Below are 27488 nucleotides of genomic sequence, written 5' to 3' on the forward strand. Positions count from 1 at the left end.
ATAAATCTTTACAAAAGGAAACTGCAATGCTGAGGTTTGTTCAGCCTGGAATCTACCAGGCTTTTAGTGGGCATACATGCCCTTTTCTGACATCTCTACTACAAGCAAAGGATATGGATATAGACTGCCATACTCATTCCTGATCTCCAGAGGAAAGCAATAATACAGCCAAACACAGCCACAGAACAAATGCTGTACACTCACTGTGAGTCATTTTCTGTTCCTTATCATCACAAGATTGAAATTCTGTATTTGACTTCTAATTGTTTTTTAAGATGCAGTTTGGAAGATTAATAAATGGAATTTTTAGATGTTTTCTTGAGACAGTAGGGATTTGAACAGTTTCTAATGAGGTTACTCCTAGTGTCTAGAAGCACCTTCCATTTAATAAGGTGGCTTCAGCAGTTTGAATTAAACATACCTTCTATGATAGTCTGATTTCATAGTCACAGTCACATTCAGTGTGCACCACAAAAGGAAACCCAGCAAACCACAAGGGTGAGTTGGGCTTGCCAAGTTTTGGAAACATGTCTGAGTAAAAGAGGGGTGGTCTCCATCCATTCATCAATTTGCTATCAAGGCTTTTCCTATAACCTGTTCTCATTTGTTTACATCAGAGAAGATTTGGCATAGTTACTCTCATTAATGTGATCAACAAGGCATGCCAGATTTTGGCTTTTTACCCAGTGTCATCTTGACCTCATGGCAGATCTTTCTAGAAAGAGAAGATTTCCCTGTCTTTCCGAGGAAATGCCAAAACTGACTGGAGAGGAAGAAATAAAGTATGACATTTGTAACATACTATGACACAGTACAAGATTGATTTCCCATTCAGGAATGAAGGTAGATGTGGATAAAAATACAAAGCACTCCTGGGTCTGGCCTTTTAAACCAGGATCCTGTCAATGCGTCCTGTTGAGACAAGTGTATAACAAAATATTGTTTCCTCCATTTATTTTTTCAGCCTCCAAATATTTGAGGCCTAATATTTTCCTGAACAAGATAGGGCTTCTATAAATTCAGTAACCTTGCAGGGATTTTTATTTTATAATGTCCATAGTCCCTTGAATTCATGTAAAAATTTTAACAGCATCCTGCAGCAAAATGTTCCATGTTCCACAGCTTTGTCTTTTGTTAAAGTAAAATCAAAACAAGTCATCCTCCTCCCCCCCTCCCCCCCTCCCGCATTTGCCTCACAGTATTTTCTGTACTGTGAGAGATGATGAAAAATTGGTTGCTGTTTGTCTCCGTATGTTATTCAGAATTTTACAGTCTTGTATCGTACTTCCTTTCCTCTCAATTGTCCCTTTCCCATCCAGGAAATTTGCAACCAACTTATTTATTCCTAGTATTTCCCTATACTATGCCACAGCTCTCACCAATTCTTTTTGTTTTTTTCTATGAATCGTTATTCTAGTTTTGGTCATCTTTTTGAGCTGAGCAGACTGGAATTGCCCATGTTATTCAAATTGTAGGTTCTTGGCTTTTGTGTAGTAGAATGCATGTTCTCTGATTTGTTCTCACGTCCTTTAATAATACGGCCTAATTATTATTATTATATATTTTTTCTAAGTCATACTAAGTACTGAGCAGATGTTTACATGGCATCGTCCACTATAATCTGTAAACATCTTTTCTGAGTTTTAATGGTTAGCCCAGAACATACTGTTGGTCTTTTTTCCTCCCTTGTATCACTTAATGTTTACCTAAATTTCATCTCCCTTTTTACTGTGAAGTCATGGAGTCTTGTCCATTACTTCTGTCCTTCCTCAAAATCAACCTTTACCCTGATTAACTCAAAAATCAACCTAATGCTCTGATTAACTTCATATCTTTAGCAAACTTGTCCATTGCACATTTTATCCCTTTCTCCAAGTCATCTGATTCTCTCTAAAACTGAACATCCTGGGTATGCTATCATAATCTTATTTTTTCTGATTGCTCCTTCTATAATAGCTTGAAAATCTATTGATCACACATGCTCTCTGACATGTTTATGGATATGCAAATTGATTGCATGTTCTGGTGTAGTTGTATGTGATAGATTAGTGACTTAGAAAGTACCATGACAAAAAATACGCACAATACAATACCTTAAATTGATGGTCTAATTTGATATTTCTGAAGCAATCAGAACTATCCTGATATTCCAGATTTAATTGATACTTTACACATTTTTTTCTGTTTACTTACATTCTTCTGTAATACTTTTAAGAACAAAAAATATATATAAAATTCTAATTGATCTCTAATGGATAGAAAGAGCAATGTATCCATTTTCTAACCAGTGTAAATCTCAACTTTGTGAATCATCATTTTTGTGCTTGACCTTTATTTGTTTCCAAGACATGCAAACACAAATGTCACATTCAGTCTCTTTACAATGTGAAAATGAAATATGTTCAATTTAATTCTTCGGAGTTCTGATAGATTTTACATTTACAAATAGAAATATCAACCTCAAAATGTCAAGTAATTACAGTCATGGGCTCAGTAGAGACTCTTTGTTTTTATAGGAAGAGTATATGAAATTAATTTTGATATAATGAAAGTTTATTGCCAACTGTACTCAGGTAGGCTATGTAACAGTATGGATTTCTCCTGTTTAAAACAAGGATGGTATTATACTCACAATTTATGAAGACTGTTAAGTCCAACAAACATTTCTGGTGTTAGGCAACCAATTCTGTTATTTGAGAGATCCCTGAAATTAAAAAAAAAAATAATAATAATAATAATAATGGTGAAACATTAGTTCTGTGTTATTTGTATACACATCCACATAACCACACAGAGTCTCTAATTTTAATGCCTAAGGAATTAGAGAGACAAGTGAGAAATAAAGCCTTTTTCAGTAGTATAATTGAATTAAACAGCTTTCACAATTTTAAATAAATGTTATTAAGCAACATTCCACAACTAAACATACCACACTCCAATTTATACTAATTGCATTAAAATGTGATTTTATGTAACAAATAAATAATCTTCAAAATAATTTTCCTTATCAAATTTACTTGCACCTGTTTATTTACCAATGAAAAATGTTATGTATTCTGCATTTTATTGTATGCAACATTCAACCAAGATTGACATTTTTACTGTTTACTAATGCCTCAAATCATAGACAACATCATTTCTTGCTGAAGAAATCACATAAACCAGGGGCAATTAAAGTTTTAGCTAGTAAGGTCAGTCTTGCTAAGTACTTGACAAACTCTTCTAAGACAAATACTGTGTCTGTCTCAGACTACAAATGGTACAAACCATTACGTTCTGTAACTCCTGTCTACAGAAAGGTGGATGAATGTTTTTTGTACAACTCATACATACAACAAAATGCATAGAATCCTTCTAGAAAGGAGAGAAAAATAGGTATAAACAATTATCTTATGATAACAATGGAAATACAGCTCTTGGAGTATTCTGAAATAACGTTTAATTTTCAAATGTTTGATTTTCAACTTTGACTATAGTATTCCTTCTTATCAAGTATTGTTTTTATATAACTTCAGTTATGTAAGGATTTTAAGTGATTATATATCTTTTAAAATGTTAAAATTTATCTGAACATTCTGAATATATTTTTGTTAAAGAACCAGTGGTAGTCTTCTAAGTCCTTTGTTGCATTGTGCAGATTCCCTATTTTTCTATTGCTACATGAGAACACAAAAATCAAAACAGGAGAATAAAGATAAATCCAGTTGGTGCTTTCATGGAGACATATCCAATCAGCTAGAATGAAAAGTCAATTTATTCGGAATTCACTACAAAGGCTTTTACCATCAGACAAAGAATATACTGTTGTGCAATTAAATGATGAAACATTGCATTAGAATGGAAATATTTCTTAAATGCTAATCAGGAATATTAAGTAAACAGCTGAAGAAAATAATCTGGATAACAATATAGTGCATTAATTGCATATTAGCAGTTATTCTTTAAATTTTCCTAATGAAAGCTACGTAGAAGACCTAAACGTGCAAATTTAAGGCAAACACATATATATTCATATTTATCTTTCTATAAGAAGAGGTAAACAGTAAACAAGAACCCACCCAGAATTCTCAGTTGGGTAATGCTTTATTTTGGCCTAAGCAAAGTTTGAACACATACAGAAGAAAATGCATCACAGTGTGGAGCATAATTTGGGTAGGAAGAGTAAATTTCACCTACACTAATCAAAACACGTACGTATTTCTCAACACGTGACACAGCAAAATAGTATTTTTAACAAAAGGCTATGTACGTATCCTCTTCTCAAAGCCTTTTTGAGTGTTATTTTCACAGTAACATGTACATGGCTGAAGTCTCTATATTGTAAAACCTGCTTTTTAAAGCAAAAAGAAAAGACTGCTTCCTGCGCATTCTTCCAGAATAATACATATTATATTAGGTATAATTCAATTCATAATGTACAAAACTGGTGTTCCTTTTCAGTAGAAAGACATTCAGCTTAATAATGTTGACTTGTAAAATTGATGCTAGAGAAACCAAAACTCCCCTGTTGAATAACCAAGCGTTGTAATTCTAGTGCTTCATAAATTTTCAATTTTCATCAATTTTGTGTGTATCTTTTTGCATAAACCCTTGAAATAATTCAGTTTTTCATTCAAATACAAATTATAAGAGTTCTCCAAATTATTCACAGAGAACATTTTGATGTTGACAGCCTGCAGTTTATCTGCCTGACTTGCCATAGTTGTATCTCCTGCAATTGCCCATTTTACATCAAATTCTACTTTTCACGGAATCATTTATATTTTATACATGAAATAAGAGGATATGAATGTAAAGTACAGTCATAAAGTAATGATTGTATTCAGCATTCAACAAGAGTTTACACTATTTATTGCTTTTGCTCAATTGTCTGCTACTCTGCACAACGGAGTGCAGAGATTTTTTTATTTTACCATGAAACTATAGCGATTTGTATGAAATGCGACAATCTAGTAATGAATCAACTCATTGTCTCTCAGTTGCTCCCAGTGTTACTTGCTCATACCAGAAACAATGTTATGTTTTTGTTGTTGTTGTTTTGCTTTTTCTTTTTAGATTTAGCATGAGACATCGCAACATAGCCATTCCTTGTTTGCTGAAGAGAAATTTAATCTCACTTTTCACAAAGCCTAATGACTTCACCTTCTTGGACTTCGGTAGCTGACCTAAGGCTTCACCTGTGCAGTCTTCAAATGTGCAACCTAGGACTTGTACAGGTTTCACAATTTTCCCACCAGAGGTCAGGGTTGTGTTATTAGAGTATACGGCCAAAGCAATAATTAGAGCTCATTTTGATCACTTCATTTGTTGTTATCCCTATATACAGAGTGAGCAAGAAAGTTTCAACTTTATATTTTTGATGGCATTAAAAAAAAAAAAAGCATATGCTGCTCTGACTTCATACGTATCGTGTCTTTGTAAGCAAACACTAAAACTCACTGCTAGGTGTGTGATCAGAGCTGGAAATCTTTTATTTACATCATGCAATTTGATAATTTAACCTCAGAGCAAAAAAACAGAATGATCCGTAAATTTGTTTTTCTGTAGATTTGCATTACTCCTCATTTAAATCTTAGCATTCCTCTAAAATAATATTTTCTCACAGGTCTCTTCACACATGAGACAGCATACATGATGGCTAGGCAGACCTCTGGCATGTACTGCCGGCCTTCTTAGGCATTTGGATGCAGTCACTTGGAAAATTATAAAGAGGGTTCTTCTCACCTCTTCTTCAAGTTGAGAAAAATTACAGAGGGTCTTTAGCCCTTGTTAATTTAAAGGAAAAAGCCCCACCTCAAAGAGATGTAGTAACTTTGATAAGTTCTTACAAATATAGCTTAATAATCAAGCAGTACTTCTGAAAGCACTTTGACAAGATTTTCAGAGACAGGAATTCAAGAATGATGGACAGGAGATAAATTACATAAGTCTCTTGCCTTAAAAATAAAAAATAAATAAATGAATAAATACTACTAATAAAAAATATCAAGCAAAGTCATTGTGAGAGATAAGATTGTAGACAAATTCTGAAACAAATAAAGTTTCCTTTCTAGGAACTTATTTTACAGAACTGGCCTGTGATAAAAATAAGTAAATCTTACATTATGAAAAAAAAAAAAAAAACATCATAGAAAAAAGTAATGTTTACACTTACACCACTTAGTTTTAGTTCTGATGAATGTCTAAAGTGATGTCTTGTCTGCTAAATCACGGTTTGTTTTAATTCTGCTAATTAGGTTTGTTTGTAGATGTACTCTTTAGGATATTTATTGAAGAGCAAACATTTAAATAGGGAAAAAAAGGGGAAAAAAGAAGGGAAAGAAAAAAAAAGCATGGTAAATGTAAAAAGTATACTCTGTAATTTTCTATTCTACAGCCAGTGTCCTTATATTATTAATATGCTTGTTGGCATATTTGAGTTGCCCAAGGATAGAAATGTTGATACAAATGCAATTTTCAAAATAATTCAAATGGAATTAATACTTACAGGCGCTTCAGCTCTGAAAGTCCGTTGAAGGCCCCTGGCTCAATTGTGCTAATCAAATTATTCTTCAGATCTCTAGAAAGACAAAATAGGAGGAGCAATTAATTATCAGTTTACCTACTGTATTACTGCTGTACATACCGAGTGAGAAATGTAATGCAGTTCTAACCTTTGTCTTTCATAAAAAAAAAAAAAAAAAAAAAAACTTGTAAATAATAACACCAAAAGCATTACATCATTTGCAGTTTATGAAAACATATTTTTCTAAGTAAGAAAGTAAAGATTAGGTGCTAAAAAAAATGTTTTTAATTATTCTCCTATTTGTAATTTTCAAAACAAGCTTACCAGCCACTCTTGCCCAAGGAAAAAATGTTTTAATCAATGAGTGAATAAAATAGTCAGCAAAACAAGGGACTTTTAGTTTGCTTATTCATTGTGCTATGCACTTAGCACTTAATAAATTTCTCATTTTCACCTAATGTAGGCAAAGCAGCTGGCACGTGAGACATAAACAGATAGGTTAAGTTTCTGTCCTGAAATACAAGCAATTTCTCATATTTGGCAGATAGGTGCTTCATTTTGTACTTGGTGACAATCCAGAGGATCAGTTGTTGTGCAGATAAAGAATATTTCACTGGCATTAGCAATCTCATCTGCTCTTGGCACAGTGCTTGGGGCCATGACACTGCTCTCAATTCAGTCCCCCCAGAGATTTATTACTGAACTGTCTCAAGACTCTTCATGGTGTGAACTCTGAGGAAATGCCTTCAGTGCAATTAGATAAGCAGGCCTAGGAGGTGAACGCTGTAAATTCTTGTAGAGTCAGTGTTCATCTTCTGACAATTTACAATTCATAGGGAATGACTGGTGTGTAATAATATCAATATTGTTTCTCTGACTGGCCACTTCCAGCATATTACAGCACATACCAGCAACTGCTTGACTGCCAAAGGATGGATGTATCAGCAGCTGTGTGAGTCATCTTATTTATGACTATTTACTTTACTGCAAATAAAATGCACACTGGGTGAAATTGTAGTACCACTAGGTGTGATTACACTCAATAGGGCAATATTTTATCACAAATATTTAGCTTACACTAAGATAAATTTTAATTTGAAAGTCCAATTAGTTCCTAATAATAAATATATAAATATATATTTTGTTTATCATTTTTGCAATTTTGAATACAGTTCAAAAACTTCTGCATCAGATCCATTTTGTTTTAGTGGTGATGCTGATGAGTGATACGTCCCTAGCAGAGATCTCAGACTCTTAAAGGTCAAGTTCAGCTTTCAGCTTGAATCATGTAACACTCAAACCCCTTAAGAAGGTGAAAAGACATTCAGATTACTCACGCACAAGTTCTGTCTTGCCTATAAGAAATGCAGGGCTATCAAAAGCACAGCTCACAGAAACCGAGTATGTGCTGCACCTGATCTTGTGACATTACTAAAAAAAAAAAAAAGGAGAAAGGTAGGAAGGGAGCTAAATATTTAAAACTTAAATGGAACAATAAGTTGTGTTTTGAGTCTTTCTAAAACATAAGTACTGCAGACCATACATGTTTACTTATTAACAGTGTCTGTGATTAAGTACTTAAAATGAAGTAACAAGGATTCATAAAGCTATGAAACAATTTAGAAAGCTTTATAGCCATGCCTCTGCAAAACACAGTGGATGTTTCTTACTGTTTTTACCTTAGCTTGTTGTTTGATGTTTTGATTATCTTAGCTTGTTTGATATTCCAAAGTTCCTTTTATTTCAGTTGCTGTTTTTATTAATAAAACATTATTCATTATTTATGCAATGCCAATAAAATATGCTAATCTAAGCACTATTTACATGAGCCACAACAACACTGGATGCTAAGCCAGTTGATGTGACTGTATGTGAGTGTATTTTCCTTTGATGGTTTAGGATTATTCACTACGTGAGCCAAAACCTCTTTTTTTTTTTTTTTATTATTATAAACCTTCAAATATTCATACTAAATCATCTGGTCTACTCTCATTCTGTTCACACCAAACATCAGGGCTTAGTCTTCTCTAGGCAGCGCTACCGACAATATCCTCAAGAATGAAATGCAGACCCTTTTCCTTATGCAGTATGCTAAAGCAGGTCAGAGATGTCAAAGATATTTCTTTGGTTTGTAGAAAAGAGCCACATGGAAAAGAACGAAAGGACACTGTTCTCATTATCTGAACTTCTGTATTCTTGGAACTTAAAAGACAAACAAACCAAAATAAAACAAAAAATGACAAAAACAAATGGCCTGATACAGAATCACAGAATCGTCTAGGTTGGAAGAGACCTCCAAGATCATCTAGTCCAACCTCTGCCCTAACACTAACAAGTCCTCCACTAAACCATATCACTAAGGGCTACATCTAAACGTCTTTTAAAGACCTCCAGGGATGGTGACTCAACCACTTCCCTGGGCAGTCCATTCCAATGCCTAACAACCCTTTCAGTAAAGAAGTTCTTCCTAATATCCAACCTAAACCTCCCCTGGCGCAACTTTAGCCCATTCCCCCTCGTCCTGTCACCAGGCACATGGGAGAATAGACCAACCCCCACCTCTCTACAGCCTCCTTTAAGGTACCTATAGAGAGCGATGAGGTCGCCCCTGAGCCTCCTCTTCTCCAGGCTGAACAATCCCAGCTCCCTCAGCCGCTCCTCGTTAAGACTTGTTCTCCAGACCCCTCACCAGCTTCGTTGCCCTTCTCTGGACTCTCTCGAGCACCTCCATGTCCTTCTTGTAGCGAGGGGCCCAAAACTGAACACAGTACTCAAGGTGCGGCCTCACCAGAGCCGAGTACAGGGGCACAATCACTTCCCTAGACCTGCTGGCCACGCTGCTTCTTATGCAAGCCAGGATGCTGTTGGCCTTCTTGGCCACCTGAGCACACTGCTGGCTCACATTCAGCCGACTATCAACCAGTACTCCCAGGTCCTTCTCTGCCAGGCAGCTTTCCAGCCACTCATCTCCCAGCCTGTAGCTCTGCTTGGGGTTGTTGCGCCCCAGGTGCAGGACCCGGCACTTGGCCTTGTTGAACTTCATGCAGTTGACCTCAGCCCATCGGTCCAGCCTATCCAGATGCCCCTGCAGAGCCTTCCTACCCTCGAGCAGATCGACACACGCACCTAACTTGGTGTCATCTGCAAACTTACTGAGGGTGCACTCAATCCCCTCATCCAGGTCATTGATAAAGATATTAAAGAGGACCGGCCCCAGCACTGAGCCCTGGGGGACTCCACTAGTAACCGGCCTCCAACTGGATTTGGCTCCATTCACCACAACTCTTTGGGCCCAGCCATCCAGCCAGTTTTTAACCCAACGAAGCGTACGCCAGTCCAAGCCACGAGCAGCCAGTTTCTTGAGGAGAATGTTGTGGGAAACGGTGTCAAAAGCCTTACTGAAGTCAAGGTAGACCACATCCACAGCCTTCCCCTCATCCACCAAGCGCGTCACTTGGTCACAGAAGGAGATCAGGTTCGTCAAGCAGGACCTACCTTTCATAAACCCATGCTGACTGGGCCTGATCGCCTGGTTGCCCTGCAAGTGCCGCGTGATGACACTCAAGATAATCTGCTCCATGAGCTTCCCTGGCACCGAGGTCAAACTAACAGGCCTATAGTTCCCCAGGTCTACCCTCCGGCCCTTCTTGTAGATGGGCGTCACGTTTGCTAGCCGCCAGTCAACTGGGACCTCCCCTGATAGCCAGGACTGCCAATAAATGATGGAAAGCGGCTTGGCCAGCTCCTCCGCCAGTTCGCTCAGTACCCTCGGGTGGATCCCATCCGGCCCCATCGACTTGCGTACATCCAAGTGTCGTAGCAGGTCGCCAACCATTTCTTCATGGATAGCGAGGGCCACATCCTGCTCCCCATCCCCTTCCACCAGCTCAGGGTACCCGGTATCCAGAGAACAACCGGTCTTGCCACTAAAGACTGAGGCAAAGAAAGCATTGAGCACCTCAGCCTTTTCCTCATCTTTTGTAACTAAATTTCCCCCCGCATCCAGTAAAGGATGGAGATTGTCCTTAGTCCTCCTTTTTGCGTTGATGTATTTGTAAAAACGTTTTTTGTTATCTTTAACGGCAGTAAAATACCATAGACCTTTTGGATCTGTGCTACTTTATTTCATGCTTCACACTGGGATCCATCTGAAAAACTACTTAGAAGCATAGTTCAGAGCAAATACACACATTTCAGGCAGGGGAAACTGACAATTTTAATCTTTACACCAATTACACCCATTGTCCGTTAACTGCCAGCTCATCTAAATGCTTAGCAAGTTGTAATTAGATGGAGTGAATTAGATCTCTTATAGCCAACGCTGTCAACAACAAACAAACAGAAAGGAATCAGTATGAGTGGCAGACTGTTGGCAGGTAAGTTTTAATGCCAGTCAAAACAACCACGTAGACAAAAGGTCTTCCATTTACTGAAATGTTCTATGTTCCAGTTTATTGAAACTCTGCTCTGTTTCTCCATAACTTGTAACCACATAGGAAAAAACAGCCTAATCTTAAACTATCTTCTACAGGAATAAAAATGTCACGTTTAATGTTAGTAAAAGCAAGACTATTTCAAGGAAAAGTGTTCATCAGTTGCACTGTCCCAAACAAGGACATGTGGCCTCTATATTTTGGAAATTACACTTAAATTACCTAGGTCATTCTAAAAAGAGGATATTATAAGATATCTCTAAGGATATTCTCAGAAAATTGTAGATGATTACAACTGTAGTACCCACAATCTTGGCACTTTCTTAGTAATTAGTATTATTCTATAATGTTTCCGTATACTTCTGGCCTAACAAAATAGGTGTTTCCTTCCTTGTCATCCTTGGAGGACTAAAATGTGACTAAAATATATAAATAAAATGATCACAACTGTTACTTACTATACTTATTTCTACATTAGGAGAACCTTTTTTCTTTCCTCCCACTTGTATTTTTTACATAGTTAATTTTATTAAAATATTATAATTACCATCTCCTATTTTCTTATTTAGGAAAGAGTTTGTTGCATTGAAGCAATGAGTATCAACTTTCACTAAACTAAATAAAGCAACCAGGGTAAATTTGGTTGTATGTTTACATTTTTTCCCCAAGAGCTACTGCTGAGGTTTGGCAAAAGGTCATGATCCAAGGCATGCCAAGCAGCAGCCCAGCCTGGGCCACACACAGGCACACATGCATGTATACCATGCAAGTGATTTTACTGTCAACCAAAAGTAAAAGAAAAGAGAAAGAACCCCAGTATCATAACATTGAATCATCACAGTATGACCCAGTTAAAGCCGAAAAAGAAAGCATTTATAACTAACAGTTATGGTTTTGCATCATTTCTGATGGAGCGTTCTAACTTAAAAGTATCTATTCTGAATCTGAATGACGTGTTGTTAGTGGTGTGGCATGACCCAAAATCTAGTGGCGTGACCTGAAAATAAATCAAAACCAAGTGCCTTTTACAATTACAGATAGATGGAAGCTACTTGAAGTTAGCTATAGTAAAAACAACTGCAATATTTATATCAAGGCTGCACAGCTGCAGAAAAAAATAAAATACTACAATATTGAAATATATTCCCCCCAATTTTCTTAGTTGCTAGAGGTATTTGCTGTATGATACCCTGATCTCACCTAAGCTTGACTAGAAAAAGAACACAGAATGGACCTTGTTATCACTATTAAAAATCTCAATGGTTATAGTAAGTTAATAAAGGAAAGTTTCCTTTTCTCTTCAAGTCTGAACTTACAAGTATTATACTAACCATTAGGCCCTGTCTTCCTACATGTATGTAGATAATTTGTATGTATATGCAAATAATGCCCCCACAGGTAAAAGTACTGAGAATTCTTTTACTAAAAATATCATAAGTCTTTTACTGCTACTATCACAAGCTGCTGAGAGTTTATCATCTTACACATTATCTTTGAACTGACTTGTACTTACTAATGACATTTAAGAGGAGTTACCTAGACAAAAGCAACTGACTTAAGGAGGGGAAATCTGTGTTTGAAATACACACTTCCTGATGGCTTAGCTGACATGTAGATGAGACAAGAGGAAGAGGCTACTAATGGGGCTTTACAAGAACATTTCATAGCTACTCCTGGCCTCTCAGCTATTAGACATCTTCTGTAGCCAAATACCTGATTATCTAAATGTGTCCTTGAGATTCTTGATGCTTCAAGTTCACAGTATGCACTTGTACAACATAAAATATAGTGGGAAAAATATTAAAACATATTTAGTGCATTTGCAAAAGAAACATTTTTTTTCTTATAACACATCCTGATAGCTTAGCCATTTTGTATCATAGTCTATGCCTTCAGACACTGCAAGCTCTTCCCCCAGCTTACAATATATATATATACTGTAGATATTTTCAATACATATTCATAACAAGAATGTTCAACTAATTCCAGTACTTGGTTCAAATTCCTGACATCGATACATCTTTCATAAAAAATTATAGGTTGTACCAAGAGGACATCTGTGTTTAGAAAGCTGTCATTATGGTGCTGCAAACTTTCCAAAAAAGCTCTGAGAAGAGCAATCAGTTGTTGAGCAGATGCCAAATACCAATGAAATATGACTGACTTTCCACATTTTGCATACTACTATGAAACAACAACAACAGCAAAAATATAAGGTCACATCTTCCACTTCTTTATCATGCTAAATACTCCAGCTAAACTAAATGGTACTTTTGCCCAAGAAATGAATGCAGACTCAGGACAGTTAAAAGAGATTCTCTTTTAAAACGTCATTATGATCATGGTGGTGGGAAAGAGGCACAGCCAATGATGAAAGACCGCATTTAGCACATATCCTCCAGTCACAGTAGTGACACTGACAGCCTGGATATCATCAAAAATTATTTTCATTTCCATTGTTGGCAACTGCATTGCTGGTATTACACTGTAGACCAAGAAACAGGCAGGTATCACCATCAAAAACTAAAGCACACAGTGCTCCTACAAAAGTCCAGAGCTCTTGTTTTGTTTGCTGTTTTTTTTTTTTTTTTTTTGAAGACAGTGGATTTTAATCTACTTTCCAGAATCTGAAAAAAATATGGTTGTGTTGCAGTTAAGTTTCAAGATACAAGGATTTATTTCTTTTTTTAATATTATTTCTACAAGATAATGAACATAAACATGCACAGGAATATGGACAATAGTTGTGCCTTTGCAGACACAGAGGCTATAAGTATTTTGTTTGTTTAGCAAGGTAATACCTTCCTTGATGATGTATTCTCCTTTAATTTTCTTTTTTAATCCAAGCCATTACTGGTTGGATTACCTAAAACAATACTCCCTAAGGAATGGACAAAAAAAAAAAATGTTGGCTGCTCAAGGTACTAGTGAATTACTGGAAATTTCAAACCAGTCACTTGGGATGGCAACAATGACATATAGAGCAACTGAACAGTCATCGCTTTTTTTTTTTTGATTTAAGGATGATGACTCACTCACATCAAATGTGCTGTGGTAATTTGGCATTTACTCATTATTTAGGAACAAGCCTAAAAATGTTAAACAAAATGTCAATAATGGCAGCTGAAACAAAGCAGAGATATAAACTTTACAGCAGTTTGCTCACTCAAAGTGGCCCACAGAATGTTATTATGTATTTCATTTTAGTAACCATAGAGCAAGAATATGAAACTGAGAGCATTCAAACCAAGGGAGCAGTATGTCAAAGACAGAAAACTAAGTAAAAGGCATAGTAAAGCAGGATAGATTGTCAGTGTAAATTTTTTGTTTATATATTTTTCTATACATAGATATTCGAAAACTACATTTTAAAGGATTAATTTATCCAGTATAAACCCTAGTTTCATTCTAAATATATCAGAATCTGGGACGAGGATGCAAAGACTTTTGTCAAGTACCTTTAGTTTAGTATTTTGTTACTGATAATTCAAAATGAAATGCAGTTTCTAACAAAGAAAAATCATTTAAGTTTTTCTGGATTGTTTTCCCCCATCTGTTTTCAAGCGGAGCAAATTCAGCTCAATATTCAAATTCCCAACATATACAACTGTTCGTATATATTTTTCCTTTTCCTTGAAAACACCACAAGAACCAGAGATATGTGGACTGTGGACCAGTTCCACGGGACTAAAGCCAGACTGGAAGGTCAGAAGCAACAGATGCCAAGGGAAGTAGGCAAAAAAAGTGAGTTCGGTCTCCACTGTGTTACAGGCAGCTCTGTGGGACCAGCAGAAAATCCCTGTGTGAGTGCTGACAATTATACCCTGTCGTGCAATGAGAGATTCGGCATGACATTGATTACAATAGCAAAGCTTGTGCCTGTTCATAACTACATCCCTGGGACAATTTTTAAAAGTTTTGTCAGCATCTGGTGTAGCACTGCTTTCAGCAGGCTTCTCCGCCTCTCCACCACACTGTCCCCTCCTGTACTTGCTTGCCAGAGCCAGGGCAGGAGAAGCCCAGCAGGCTGCAGGGCTCAGCCAGCTCTGTGGAGATGTGAAGAGCACAGAAACCTTTGGTGGCTGAAAAGAGCCAGAGGCTTCCTTAATTTCCCACACCCACTGGGACTCTTCTGCATGTTCATGCCTAGAAGGCAGTTCAGTGTCAGCTAGGTTTCTTGACATGTGCTCCACTCCCTTACAAAACAGTAACTATTGGCAGAGGGAGAGAAGAAAAAAAAAATCATTTCTGAGCAGAATACCAACCTGTGAGAAAAGTGTTTGCTAAGAATGCAAGTAAGTGGGGAAAAGTATTCTCAACAGTTTTTCCTTTTTTTCTTTCTTTAAATGAACTGCATAGACCAAATGCAATGTAAACAGATACTGAGAAAGTGAATGAAAAGGTAAAAAGTACTTTCTGCTGGGACAGGTTTAAACTCTGGTGGAGGAATTGTTATTTCATGTTCTAAGGCTGCATTTATTTGCAAATTTCCAGCAGTGTGTATTCAATGTTCTCAGGTCAAATTTCAAACTGTGGACTCACTGCTTAACAGCACAATTGCACTTTTAAAAATTAAATATTGGAAAATTATTCAGTATTTTCAGAAGTGCATCTGAATTCATTTTATATAGGAAGATGTGCATTTTTATTCTGATAATTTAGTATAATGAAAATGTGTTTTGGAAGCTAAGGGAACAATAAAATATACGAACAATTTTATCATGGAGGAATTTTGTTTTTGTTTTGTTTTTAAAGGAAACGTTTGATTCTCTCTTTCTGTTCCTGAATCAATATAGACTTGAAAGAACATAAGCAATTCTTCACTGAATTTCAATTTGAACTTCACAGACATATTTTTTTCCATGGCTTAAAATAAGTAAAGGAAATACAAGTACCTGCAGATGACCTGTGTATCAGCTTAGAGTAATATTGAGCCAAAAATACTACTCATATAGTTACTATTCATGTAAATCAATAAAATAAAGAGCATCTTTCCTACGATGCTTTTTTATTGTAATGACCTCATAACACAGAAATAGAAAACTTCAGAAAATAAGGTGATTCAATTATAAAATGTCAAGAAGAGACTCCATCTTTCCGCCTGCTTACTATTAATGTGTAATGTAATCGCATTAGTAGAGTAAGAATTTAAATGAAAATATCACAGAGAACATAGCCACTGTTTACATATACAATCTTGGGGGAGCTGTGAGAACTCTGCAATAGGCACCTCCAAGAACGAGCATGCTTAAAACAGTTATTCCTATTTACTGGGACAATCCCTCTACTGGGGCAATGCCCAGACACATCGCACCTAGATCAGGGAGCCTTTTCCAGAAAAGGCAAGCAAACAGACAAACAAAGAAAAACATTCAAACAAAATGACCAATTCAGCTATTGTTAGAAGGAACATGACTTACAGAGAAATCCTGAAAATTTACAACTGTTCAATAGTAAAATAAGACTTCGTTTAATGCATAACATAGGAGAACTGTCTACAAGCAGTTTAGCTCTGAGGAACTAAATCTTGGTGAAAGACTAGTCTAGGAATCCTTCTCCAGAAGCCTCTGTTGTTATAAAAGCCATAAACTGTGGCTTTGGTAAAAACTAAGAGAAATTTAAAGAAATTAAAAAACAACCACGTGTGCCAATAAGAAGGCATGAAGAATTGTCTTCTCCTACAGAAACAAGGGTTAATGATTATCCTGTTCAACTACTCTGAAGAAAAAAGGAGGACACAGGAAAGGAAGCAAGAAAAATGGATAGGGTGACATAGAATATTGTTGGTGATAATTACTGTTGAATGAGCTCAGCTAGATGTCAATTCCTTTTTGCCATCCTTCTCACTGCATACAATAATAAAACTTCTTTTCCTAGCATGATATTTTATACCATCCTCCATGGCATCTCTTCTCCTACATGCTTCTCATCACCTCTTTCCCAGCCCCTCAGAGACAATGCTTCGTTTCCACAGTCTTCCTGCACTGGGTCAGGGACCCCGCTATTCTGTCCCACAAATAGTTAATTTTATTCGTTCAAACCTAGTCCAGGCATGAGGGGGGCAGAAAACCTGACAGGTGCTCTGGGAAGCCACAATCAGATTTCTCTGCTCTCTGCCTAGCCAGCTGTGCCATGCCGATTTCCTAACAGGTTATTTTGTTTTCAGTTAGTTGTGGAAGTGGATTAAGGATTGCATTTCAAAATATAGCACATACGCTATACTGAGAACAAAAACATATTTCTTAATCAGCAGCAGACATCTCACGTTAAAGCCCAGAATCATGCCTTTATGTGATAAATCCTACAACTATTTCCCTACAAAGAAACAAACACAGTTAATGTGTTTCGGTGCTGCTAGTGCTGTAAGTTTTCAGGAAGAAACTTTGGTGGCAGCAAAGGTGCTTTATGGTGGCTATTTTAACACATGTATCTATAAATCTGTGCTTGAGACATCTTCTTTAAGGATGACAGCATCTGACACAAATCATGTGTTAACTTAATGACAACACTATATAAAACGTCAGATGAGTATATCATACAGCTGAGATGGCTGACTGCACATCAGGCTAACTGGACTATTTGTGGTCCTAATGGGAAACAGGAGCCTAGATACTCATAAATTCAATTAAGTGAACTCCTGAAATACACCTAAACTTTAGTTGTTACATAAACTAAAACCAAAAAAAAAATAACAAAAAACACCACAGCGAACATACAATCCATAATTTAAACAGCTCTATGAACTAACTTAATAAGTTAGTTTACTTTATGTTCCTGTCATTTCTGACTACTAACACTGAATTTTATATAGATCATGTCATGTAATTTTTCTGTTGTGCAATGCCCTTATAAATCTATTCATGACTGTGTTATAGCACATATATTCTTAGTATACAATACAAGATTGTATACAAATACAGTTTGTTCAACTTTACAAGCAATAAATTATTATTTACACATTATTGAAATGATGACATAAGAGTAATTGCCCAGGCAAAACTCCCCCAAAACACTGGCGTTTTTATACTCCCACATTTTCAGAGGTACATAAAAAGAGTTTTTCATAATAATAACTGTTCCATCTAAGAAACATATCTAAATTATTGCTACCCTAGAATAGTAGCAATATTATTGTAGTATTATTGTCTAATAGAGTTAACAGCTGAACTAGTATGGTATTTAATTGTACAGGTGCCTAGCACAGACTTACCACCTGGGAAGGATTCTTTTCATTCTTGACATCAGAAGTTATGTGAAAATTATGACCTTTTTGTTCATACCTATGGTTGTCTAACACAACTCTCTCAGTCTTTCTCAACAATTCACTCACTTTTAATCAGTGGCGATTTTCCTAAATTTATTTCCCTTTGTTTACACTGCTATCCATTGAATTTCAATCAGAAGTTCCTGGGTTTTGTCTTGTTCTGCACATTTTGTCTTCATGCAACAACTGTAATCATTGTGAAGATATTTTTTTCAATCAAAATATTTCCTTTTGTATTATATATAATAAAAATATAAATCTTCAATTCGTTCCACCCACTTTGAAACATTTTATATTTTACGCTTGAAAAGATACACACAGTATGTTCAGCCTTTTTAAAAAGTACTGAGTCCAGTACTGATTCACAAAAGAAATCACAGGACTAGACTATGACCTAAATGATTTTTAATCAAAAATTTAAAGAGTTTCATAATATTTTTATGAAGTAGAATAAATGATCGAATTGTGGATTATGACCATCACTTGCAAATATCATTCTAACTAAACAGAAACAGAATAATCGAGATCTTTTCTGTAGTCCTGCTATGAGCTGTTTAGATACGAGGATAATTAATGTAATATAAACAAGACATTTTTGCCTTTATATAGTCATTTATATGAAAGACATAAGAAGCATGAAGATAACAGTTGCACCAGTAAACTATATTGGTATGGTGAACTCTGCCAAGTATTTAAATTACATACTACATACAATTTTCAATGATTATTTAAGTACTGATGAAGTAATTTTAAACCATATATTCAAAGTATCTCCTGCATCTCTTCATGAAGAGAAGCTTTCACAGATGAGGCTTTCCTAATTTGGACTATGAGTATTTTTTCAAAGTCACAAACAGTGTAACTAGCAGAAAAACATTCATCTGTGGATAACTTAGAAAGCACTGTGATGATTATTATTTTATGTCGATTTAATTACAAAATTATATCCTTTATTGAAAAATATTTACAGTTTAGTATGCAATCTGCATTCCTGTACTGGATGTCTGCAAAAGCACCTCTCCTCAGTGACTACTTCTCTTATCAAAAAACAAAACCTGACCCTGCTGTGTCTCTCTTCATACTGAAAAACTTTACAATATTTCTTCCTTTAGGAGAGATTTATTAAAGGAAAAACAATGCCATTTCAAAGTACCATTTCCTTTTTTAACTTGCCATTTTCCAAGCTACCTCATACCTTCTCAGCTGAAACCCTACCAACAACTCTGTCGTTCATGCTGATGAAGTAATTTTATGTAATTGTTAACTGAAGCTCATTCTGTTTGTGAAATAGCAGAATCTGATCTTTTTTATAAGAGATGAATCTCTGTAGTAGATGTTCTAACATGAAACTGGTTTATCAGGGAGCAAATCATTATTTGTGTCCCCAAAGTTTGATACCAAATTTCCAATTCATTTTTTTTTTCCTGAGAACTCTAACTTTACAAAGGCCTGAGAGTAACTCAGCTCAACAGATTAGCAACAGCTGCCAGAGAACTCAATAAATATTGCATATGTTGCTCTTTGGAGGCTTGATTCTTCCTTTTGTAGGTTATTTTCACTTAGCCAATACTAAGACATAAATCTGTTATATTTTTACCAGCAGTATTAGTAAAGAATTCAGGGACACAGCCAGTCAAATCATGTAAAACACTCACAAACTGCAGTACAAACATTACTGAAAAAAGAAGCAGAATCTGATAATTCTATCTTCCATCGATTGTCTTGAACAGCTGAAATCATGCTGAACACTTTCAAATACTCAAAGCGTATCAAACTCAGAAAGAGTAATATACACTGGCCACCAGAAGCATGACAGTAAAAGTACTGGCCCAGGTCCAAAAAAGCACTTAGGCCATCTGAAGCCAAACTGCAGTGGAATATAGGTACTAAGTCCCAGAGAGCAGCCCACAGCCCCCTTTTCACCTCTCATGTGTCTGCATGGCTGCTACAGATACCTTAGAGTTCACTTTTCAACTTCCCCATGCGCAGAGATGGAGTTGGTCTCATAGAAAAGCTTTTTTAGGATTTGCAGTTGGGACATGCCCACACTAAGGATCTCCACAGGGCCAGCCAGGTTAATGGGATGTACTCAGCATGACCACAGACACAAAACACAGCACAGCATCCCAGAGCACTACAAAATGATGAGGTGGTGTTGCTATCCATCTTTTCTACAACAACGTAGTGATTAGAGCTCGGGAAATGGAAGACATCGTTTCAGTGCAGTCCTTGCCCAAAAGGGAGGCATAGCTACATTTAAGATGCACAGGAGATGAAGAAGCAGAGAAAAGCCTCTGTTCCCCAGAACAGTATATCTGTGTATTATCAAATTAATGTTTATAACAAAACCCATTTTCTCCTTGTTGATAAAATACCCTTGGCACTTGACTGCTTCTGTTCCCTTCTTCTTGGTCCCATAAATTTTAAACACTCGACTACATATTGGCACAACTCCACTTCAGCCAGACCCACACCCCAGTTAAAGCCTTTCTCTCAGAGGTAGCAAATGCATGCTGCTCTCAGCTGAACATGAGGCTTTCTCTTCCCAAGCAGCTACTCTAGCCAGCAGGCTGGTAAAGAGCACAAGTGTCCTTTACTTTCTCTTATGATCAGGTTTCAAAAGAAAATATTGAGTCAGTTATGCCTATAAAAAGGAGCAACTTCAGAAGTATTCGGCTGCAAATCCCAGTCCCACAAAGGCTTCATTAGAAGCCTGAGTTATTAGGGCTACACAGGAAAAAATTAACGTCAGGCCTCAGTATTTTGTAAGATACTGAGTGCCTTTTTAGCCCCTTTGCATGATAGCAAGATGGATGCTCATTTTTAGACACCTAATTATCCCCATTCGCTGCACAAAGAGCTTGCTTAGGTCTCCAAAGAATAGATGAAAATTACACTTCAAAAGCTAGATATCGGCGCTCTATGCACAGTAGTGCTGAGAGCCGCTAACTCCACTATACCTTGCTGCTGATGGGAGCTTTAGTGACTTCCTCAGCTACCAAGCTGCTAAATTTCCTGTTTAAGGGTTGTATGTATTATTTACTACCAATTTGGCTGCGATTCAGCTTGTTTTTAGCTGTTTTCAGATGGCTTCAAAATAGGCCAGGACTAGAACCAACTTCCTCCTCAAACCAGTAAGCAAAAACCAAACAAGACAGTAGTAGCAAACCAGAGCTGAGAGCATAATTAATGTGACACATGCTCACTTCCAACACGTAGAACTAAGGTATGTGCTTGGGACTGCAGCTCAAATGTCTAGGAAATAATGGCACAGTGAAACATCCCTAAGAAATGCTGCAGGCAAGACTTTGAAAACAAATCATTCTTCTAAATTTCAAAAAAGACATGCGGCATAAAGCTAAATATGATTTTGTATTTCCTTTCCCAGTTAGAGTATTTTAAAAATAATTAATTCTGGAGAACAGTGTCTTCCTGTGGAACAATAAGCACTATGCATATATTCCATCCTCATCCCTTCCCCTCTGTTGATAAGTGGTGGGAAAGGGCAACTCAGAAAATATGTCATCCCCTATCTGTCTCCCACTGAGCACACACTAACCCAATTCTCCAAAATCTCATCACAGTGTTGTAGCTCATTAAATTCAGCTCAAGGATGAGAACTGAGCTGCACAACTAAATGTGCACAGTTTGTGTTTACCAGCAAGAACACTGTATGCAGTGTTGCTTACAACATACCCCATAATACGGAAGCATTCTTGTTGGCAGCTTTGACAATTTATCTATTCATATCAAAGTGAAACAGAGGCTGCTTTAAAACTGTTGCTCCTTGTCCTAATGGGAAAAGAAGAATATTAAAAACTGTCACAGTGAAATCTCTGTTACCATCAAAAGGTCATTGATTCAAGAGACAAACAACCTAGTGTTAATGATTTAACAAAACATTTTTCACAAAGATTACATGCTCATCCATCAATATATATTTTTCACATCAAGAAAATAAAGATCATTTCCTTCTAAAATGCAATTATGAAGAACTACGTGCAAATCAAATACAATACTTCAGTAATTATGTGTTTACCTAAAGAAATGAACTATAAACACAATTAAATGTAAGAAAAGTTTGCTATTGCTTGGAAGTTAGACTCATTAACTAGAGAACTGTCCTAAAAAGAAAACAAAATTGTAGTGGAGCTTGTTCAACAGACACTTCATTTGAATAGAACTGTATGCAGGCAAACATTCAGGCCTGACTTTTTTCACTTCTTTTCCTCTTTTTTTAAGCACATATGTCCATGAGGAAGGAAAACTAAGAGGTTGATCCTGACTTGATGAAAGTAAGTGGAGAAAGACCTTCCTGACAAGCAGTATATAAACTGAAATGAACATCAGACGTTATTCCAACTATTTTAAATTTAAGAGAAATGAAACTACCATAGTAAGCAAAATAGTTTTGTTTGTGTTTTTGTTTTGTTTTGTTTTTTAAAAAAGCTATAATGGGAATGTTCTTACACAGACTTCAAAAATACCTTAGTCAAAATCTAAAAGTTAAAATCCAGCAACACTCATCATCATCAAATGTATGTTTTACTTGCAACTATATATATACACTTTTCCATAATTACAACAACACACTTGTTTATAGAAAAAATGCTGCTATTAAAAAAATGTGCCAAAAATGTTGACAGGTGAGGCGGGTTTGTTTTTTTGTTCTGTCTGTTTTTCATAATTGAGCTTTCACTCTCATTTTGAGTAGAAGTACATATAAATAGTCATACTAACTTTGAGTTTGTATAATGTATGGGTGACTGATCCAAAACAACGTCATATAGGAGGTATAAATTTAAAATAATTCCCTGACATACTACCTACACATGTAGCGTGCAAAGTTATGTAATTCAAGAAAGGTAATTTCCATAAACCAGTAGATTCTGAACAGGGCATGAATTTCAGTAGAGGATTTAAACTCTGTCTCTTGGCAAGATACTAAAAACAATCTATTTTGACCTGTGATTTATTTTCCACTTTTGTAATTCAATTGCATCTTCAGTGTGTGAGTTCTTTTCAGGAGGTATAATACTGCAATTCATCTAGAACTGCAACATTTTGTCAACATTTAGATTAAGTTGTTACTCTTGATTTACTAACCAGTTGGGGTAGTACTAGTCTTTTACAAGTTAACCATCCAAAATCACAGGGCTAGACATGAGTAATGAAAACATTCTACTATATTGATAAATCTGTCCCTTTACATATAAATAAAATACAGAAGATGATATCCAGAACAACTTCAGCATTTGTATTGATAAGATTTAAACTGGAAGTATTCTTGTACTTTGTTTACTTTTGGCTCAAGGACTAGTTTCCAGGAACAAGAACAACAAAAATATTTTATATTTATCTCACAGAAGTCTCCACAGAAGGTCCCAGTCAGGGCAGGAGATCTTTTGTGCTTTGCAAACACTTTTTTTTTTTTTTTTTCTCATGTTCTGGGTATATATGTATATGTACATATATATATACATAAGGATATATATATAAAATGACTGGATATAAGATCACCCATATATAATCATTTGCAGGATCAGCTCACTGACCTCTGAGAGACCACAATGAAGTCAAAGAAATTCTTGTCATATAACTATTTGAAATACACCAGAAATACAAAGTAGCAGCTGAAAGAAAACTTAAATAGAACAAGATTTAAAGAATCAAAAACTACTCAGATTGCTCTTGAAGAAGGAGTGTTCATTTTAAACTAATTCTGTAAACAGTGAGCATTTGGCTGGAAACAGACTCTTCATGATACTGACTCTACAAAAAATTTCCTTCCCAATCTGCTTATACTTTCTTAGGTAATGTATTTATGACACCAGTACTTAAGGATCTGTACAAGATTTATAGCCTATCACATCATGAACTCTTGCCAGCAAAGTCTTAATTACTTTCAGAGAAAACGAGGAATGTGATGATCATGTTTATTGTTATAACCTTCTTTCCTTTGAAAGAATCAAACATGGCACAAATGATTCACTGGGAAGACAAAACATTCATAAAAGCTGTACAAGACAGTAATTATTGGAGGAAGTATCAGAAATTTGCAGCTTTCCCAGTAGCAGAAAGCCTGTCCCCCTCTTTTTTTTTTTTGGGGGGGGGGGGGGGGGGACGGGGGGGGGGACGGGGGGGGGACACGACACAACACCACCCTGGCATAGACCAACATTTCTGGCATTTATAAATGTCTGCAGTGTCACCCAGAAAACAGACATCTACTGTATAGTGTATTAAGATTCTTAGTCCAGCTCAGCTGGTCCATTTTTTCTAAACTCTAAAATCCATTTCCAAAAATACAAAGCATTTTTAATGGATTTCAATGGCCTCTTTCTTCTTTTACATAAAATCACTCAGAAGAAGGATGTTTTCTTAAAAACAATCTGCTATCCAGGTCCACCCTCCCAGGCATGTCCCTTGGAGCCATTCCCAATCTGTCCCCAAAGCACCAGCGTTTCAGCAACTGGAATGACAACTTTTTTTTTAAATTGTTTGAGATCCTGCAGGCTTCTATCTGAGAACAAAGCGTGCACATAAAGCACATTCTATGGCCATGATTCAAGTCCTTTTGAAAATAAATTATATATTGAAACAATGCTATGTTATATAAAGCAGTCTATCTGACAGTAGATGCTCAGCATTACAGCAAATCATAGCCAAGTTCATTTCCCACCCATATATTTGGACATACAAGATGTGCAATAAAATTTACATAAAGTAACTTTTTCATTATGTGAAAGCTAAAGCATTTGATGGAATTATGAAGAGACTTGACTATGAAGAAGAAAAAGATGAAGCCTGTTTAGTAAAGGACAAATAAAATAATGGATCCAACATAAAAGTCTATTTGATAGTTGGTAGTGATACATTTTAATACTACAAGAACAAGGGAGTATCTAATGAAGTTCAAAAGCAATGCATTTAAAGCTGTCAAAGGAAGTACTTTAACACAATATGTAATTAACCTCTACAGTCTCATTACTGAAACGTATCATTGAGGTCAAGAGCTTAGAAGGAATCACAAAAAAGAGTTAGGAATTACATGCCTAATGAGGACATTCACATACACATCAGACAGGTTTTCTCAGGACACAGTATAAAACAAGGAAGTTTCTTTTATGGAATAGTTATTCTTTATCAAATCTTCCAGAAAGGAAATTAATTTTAGGATACATCTGAGCCAAAATCCTCACTCAACAACATGGGTAATGGAGGCACCAACTTTAGTGAAATAGGATGCTCATCCCTGGCATTGGCAAGGGACAAAATATTGGAAAAATTACATTAAAATTCTGATTTAGGGCATGATGACTTGAATTCTTCTAATTAAACCAGTAAAAGCCATAATGTAAATGCATTCAGAGCAATTTAAAACTGCTTAACTATACGCAACTCTGTTAGTAAATTGTTTAAATTTGCTTAGCCTACTTCTGTAATCTCTAAATGAAGTTGTTTGTATATTTATTAAGACACAGCATTTCTTCCCACCTAGCCCTTCACTACCAGCACTAAGGTACACCACTTCTCTCATTAATCCCTCATTAATATTTATATTATCGATCTATTAATTTTTAATATATATATTTTTTAACATGCCAAATGGCTCAGATACAATGTAAACTTGATGATAATTGATTTTGTAATTTAAAGCAAGGGCTTGGGATGTTGTTTTTTTTGGTGTTTTTTGGTTTTGTTTTTTTTTTTTTTTCCCCTCAGAGTTAGAATGCATTTCCCAGGCAATATAGAGAACATGACATTTATTAAATTAGGTCTTGGGCTTTCAGAAGACTTTACAAAAGGTTATGTTTGTAATCTTCCATGTTTATTTTACTATGAAACCAACACATCCAGCAATAAGTCAGATTTATTGTGAAAATAAACACATTAAGACCTTATAAATAGTTGTTAGAAAAGTTCCGTATGGTCTGCCAAAAGCCCCAAATGATTGGTTCATGAACTTTTCCTTTGTATGCTCTAATGGCTTGAAAAAATTGTTTATTTTTGACTGGTTATGAATAGATGAGGATTATATTTCATCTACAGTCTCCATTAAAGTATCAGAATTTAGAAAACTTCCAAACTTAAGAAACTCACATTAAAAAAAAAATATACTGTTGACAGCAGATATACATAATGGCATGGTGAAATGGAGTGTTATTCTAAAGCTGCATTTACAAATGAGTTTCTCAATTTACCTGATTATATCCCCTAAAAAGAAAAAAAATAAATCAGCGCTCAAAGATATTGCAAGACTTTAATGGTTTATCTAAATCCCTATAGCAATTGCTGTAGCGTGAGTTACTGAACAGAACTGTATCTCAGTGATTGAGAAGAATTTTACATTGCCTTCTACTTGCAGAATGTATGCTTCAACAGTTAGAGTAGGAGCCTTCTGGTGAGAGGCTGGCTGCACACCTAGCTGCCCATGATCCTTGCATCCATTGGTATGCAAGACTCTCCCAGACTGGCTCCCTAGGAGCAACAACACTCGCCTGTATCAGGGCCAATTTCCAAATCACTCATGTCATGTCAGTTCTCTCCAGCACACAGTCTTCATACAGAGACCAGAACACTACCTCCTGGAAATAGGATGGAAAAACATCCTCAGTGTCTCTTCCTCAACCATGCAGAAAGACTAATGCCCTAATCATCAAACGTTGAAAGAATATCTGAAAAAATGATGTTTCAGTGTTTCTGGGAGCACAAAACCAGCTGTTGCTATTGTAACAAAAAGCATACCTGGGTAGATCCTGTATAAAAGAAAGGTTTCAGGGCAGTGCTAAGTTCATTCAAACTAGAAAAATCAGTCTTGCAATTTTTTTTTGAAGTTTTTTCTTCAAAAAAGAGAGGAGGAACAGCTAAGAGGCCAGCATGCAGGACATGCCTTGTGACAGAAAAGGGCCACTGCTTCCAACGTGGGGCAAACACTTGAGTCTGGCACTTCCCTGATTTTAGACAAATACCTCGTTGGTTTTAATTGTCAAAATTGTTCTTCTTTGTATTTATAACTAAATGCTTTCTGCATTGGACTGGTTCAACAGAAACCATCATCAAGCAGCAGGGAGCCCCAGCAATCCCCTGCAGTTCCAGCCACCCCTTCTCCTCTCAAACCTTTGTCCCTCCCACTGCAAGTGCCATCAATGTATTTATACAAAAAAAAAAATCAAATAATTTAATTTTATATTATAAAATTTAAATTATATAAAAATTATGAATTATGAATGATAAAAAATAAAATATAAAATTAAAAATAATTTTTTAAAAAGTCAGCTTTGAA

At 36.0% G+C, this 27488-nt stretch overlaps 1 protein-coding gene across 5 annotated transcripts in view; it reads right to left on the reverse strand.

Moving 5' to 3' along the window:
• LOC121073016 (adhesion G protein-coupled receptor A3-like) overlaps nt 1-27488 on the reverse strand; it is a 279022-nt gene that overhangs the window by 173719 nt on the left and 77815 nt on the right. For 3 of the 5 annotated variants that reach the window (XM_040563482.1, XM_040563481.1, XM_040563480.1), the window contains exons 3-4: nt 6488-6559; nt 2633-2704 (exon numbers count right to left, since the gene is read on the reverse strand). In XM_040563482.1, coding sequence (XP_040419416.1) covers nt 2633-2704; nt 6488-6559 — 144 coding nt within the window. Of the gene's footprint in view, nt 1-2632; nt 2705-6487; nt 6560-8064; nt 8070-8893; nt 8898-12651; nt 12707-27488 lie in introns of those variants that run through there. The other 2 variants (XM_040563484.1, XM_040563483.1) reach the window with 2 other exon arrangements.

The sequence above is a fragment of the Cygnus olor genome, chromosome 7 (assembly GCF_009769625.2).
Source record: "Cygnus olor isolate bCygOlo1 chromosome 7, bCygOlo1.pri.v2, whole genome shotgun sequence".
NCBI classification, from domain to species: Eukaryota; Metazoa; Chordata; class Aves; order Anseriformes; family Anatidae; genus Cygnus; species Cygnus olor.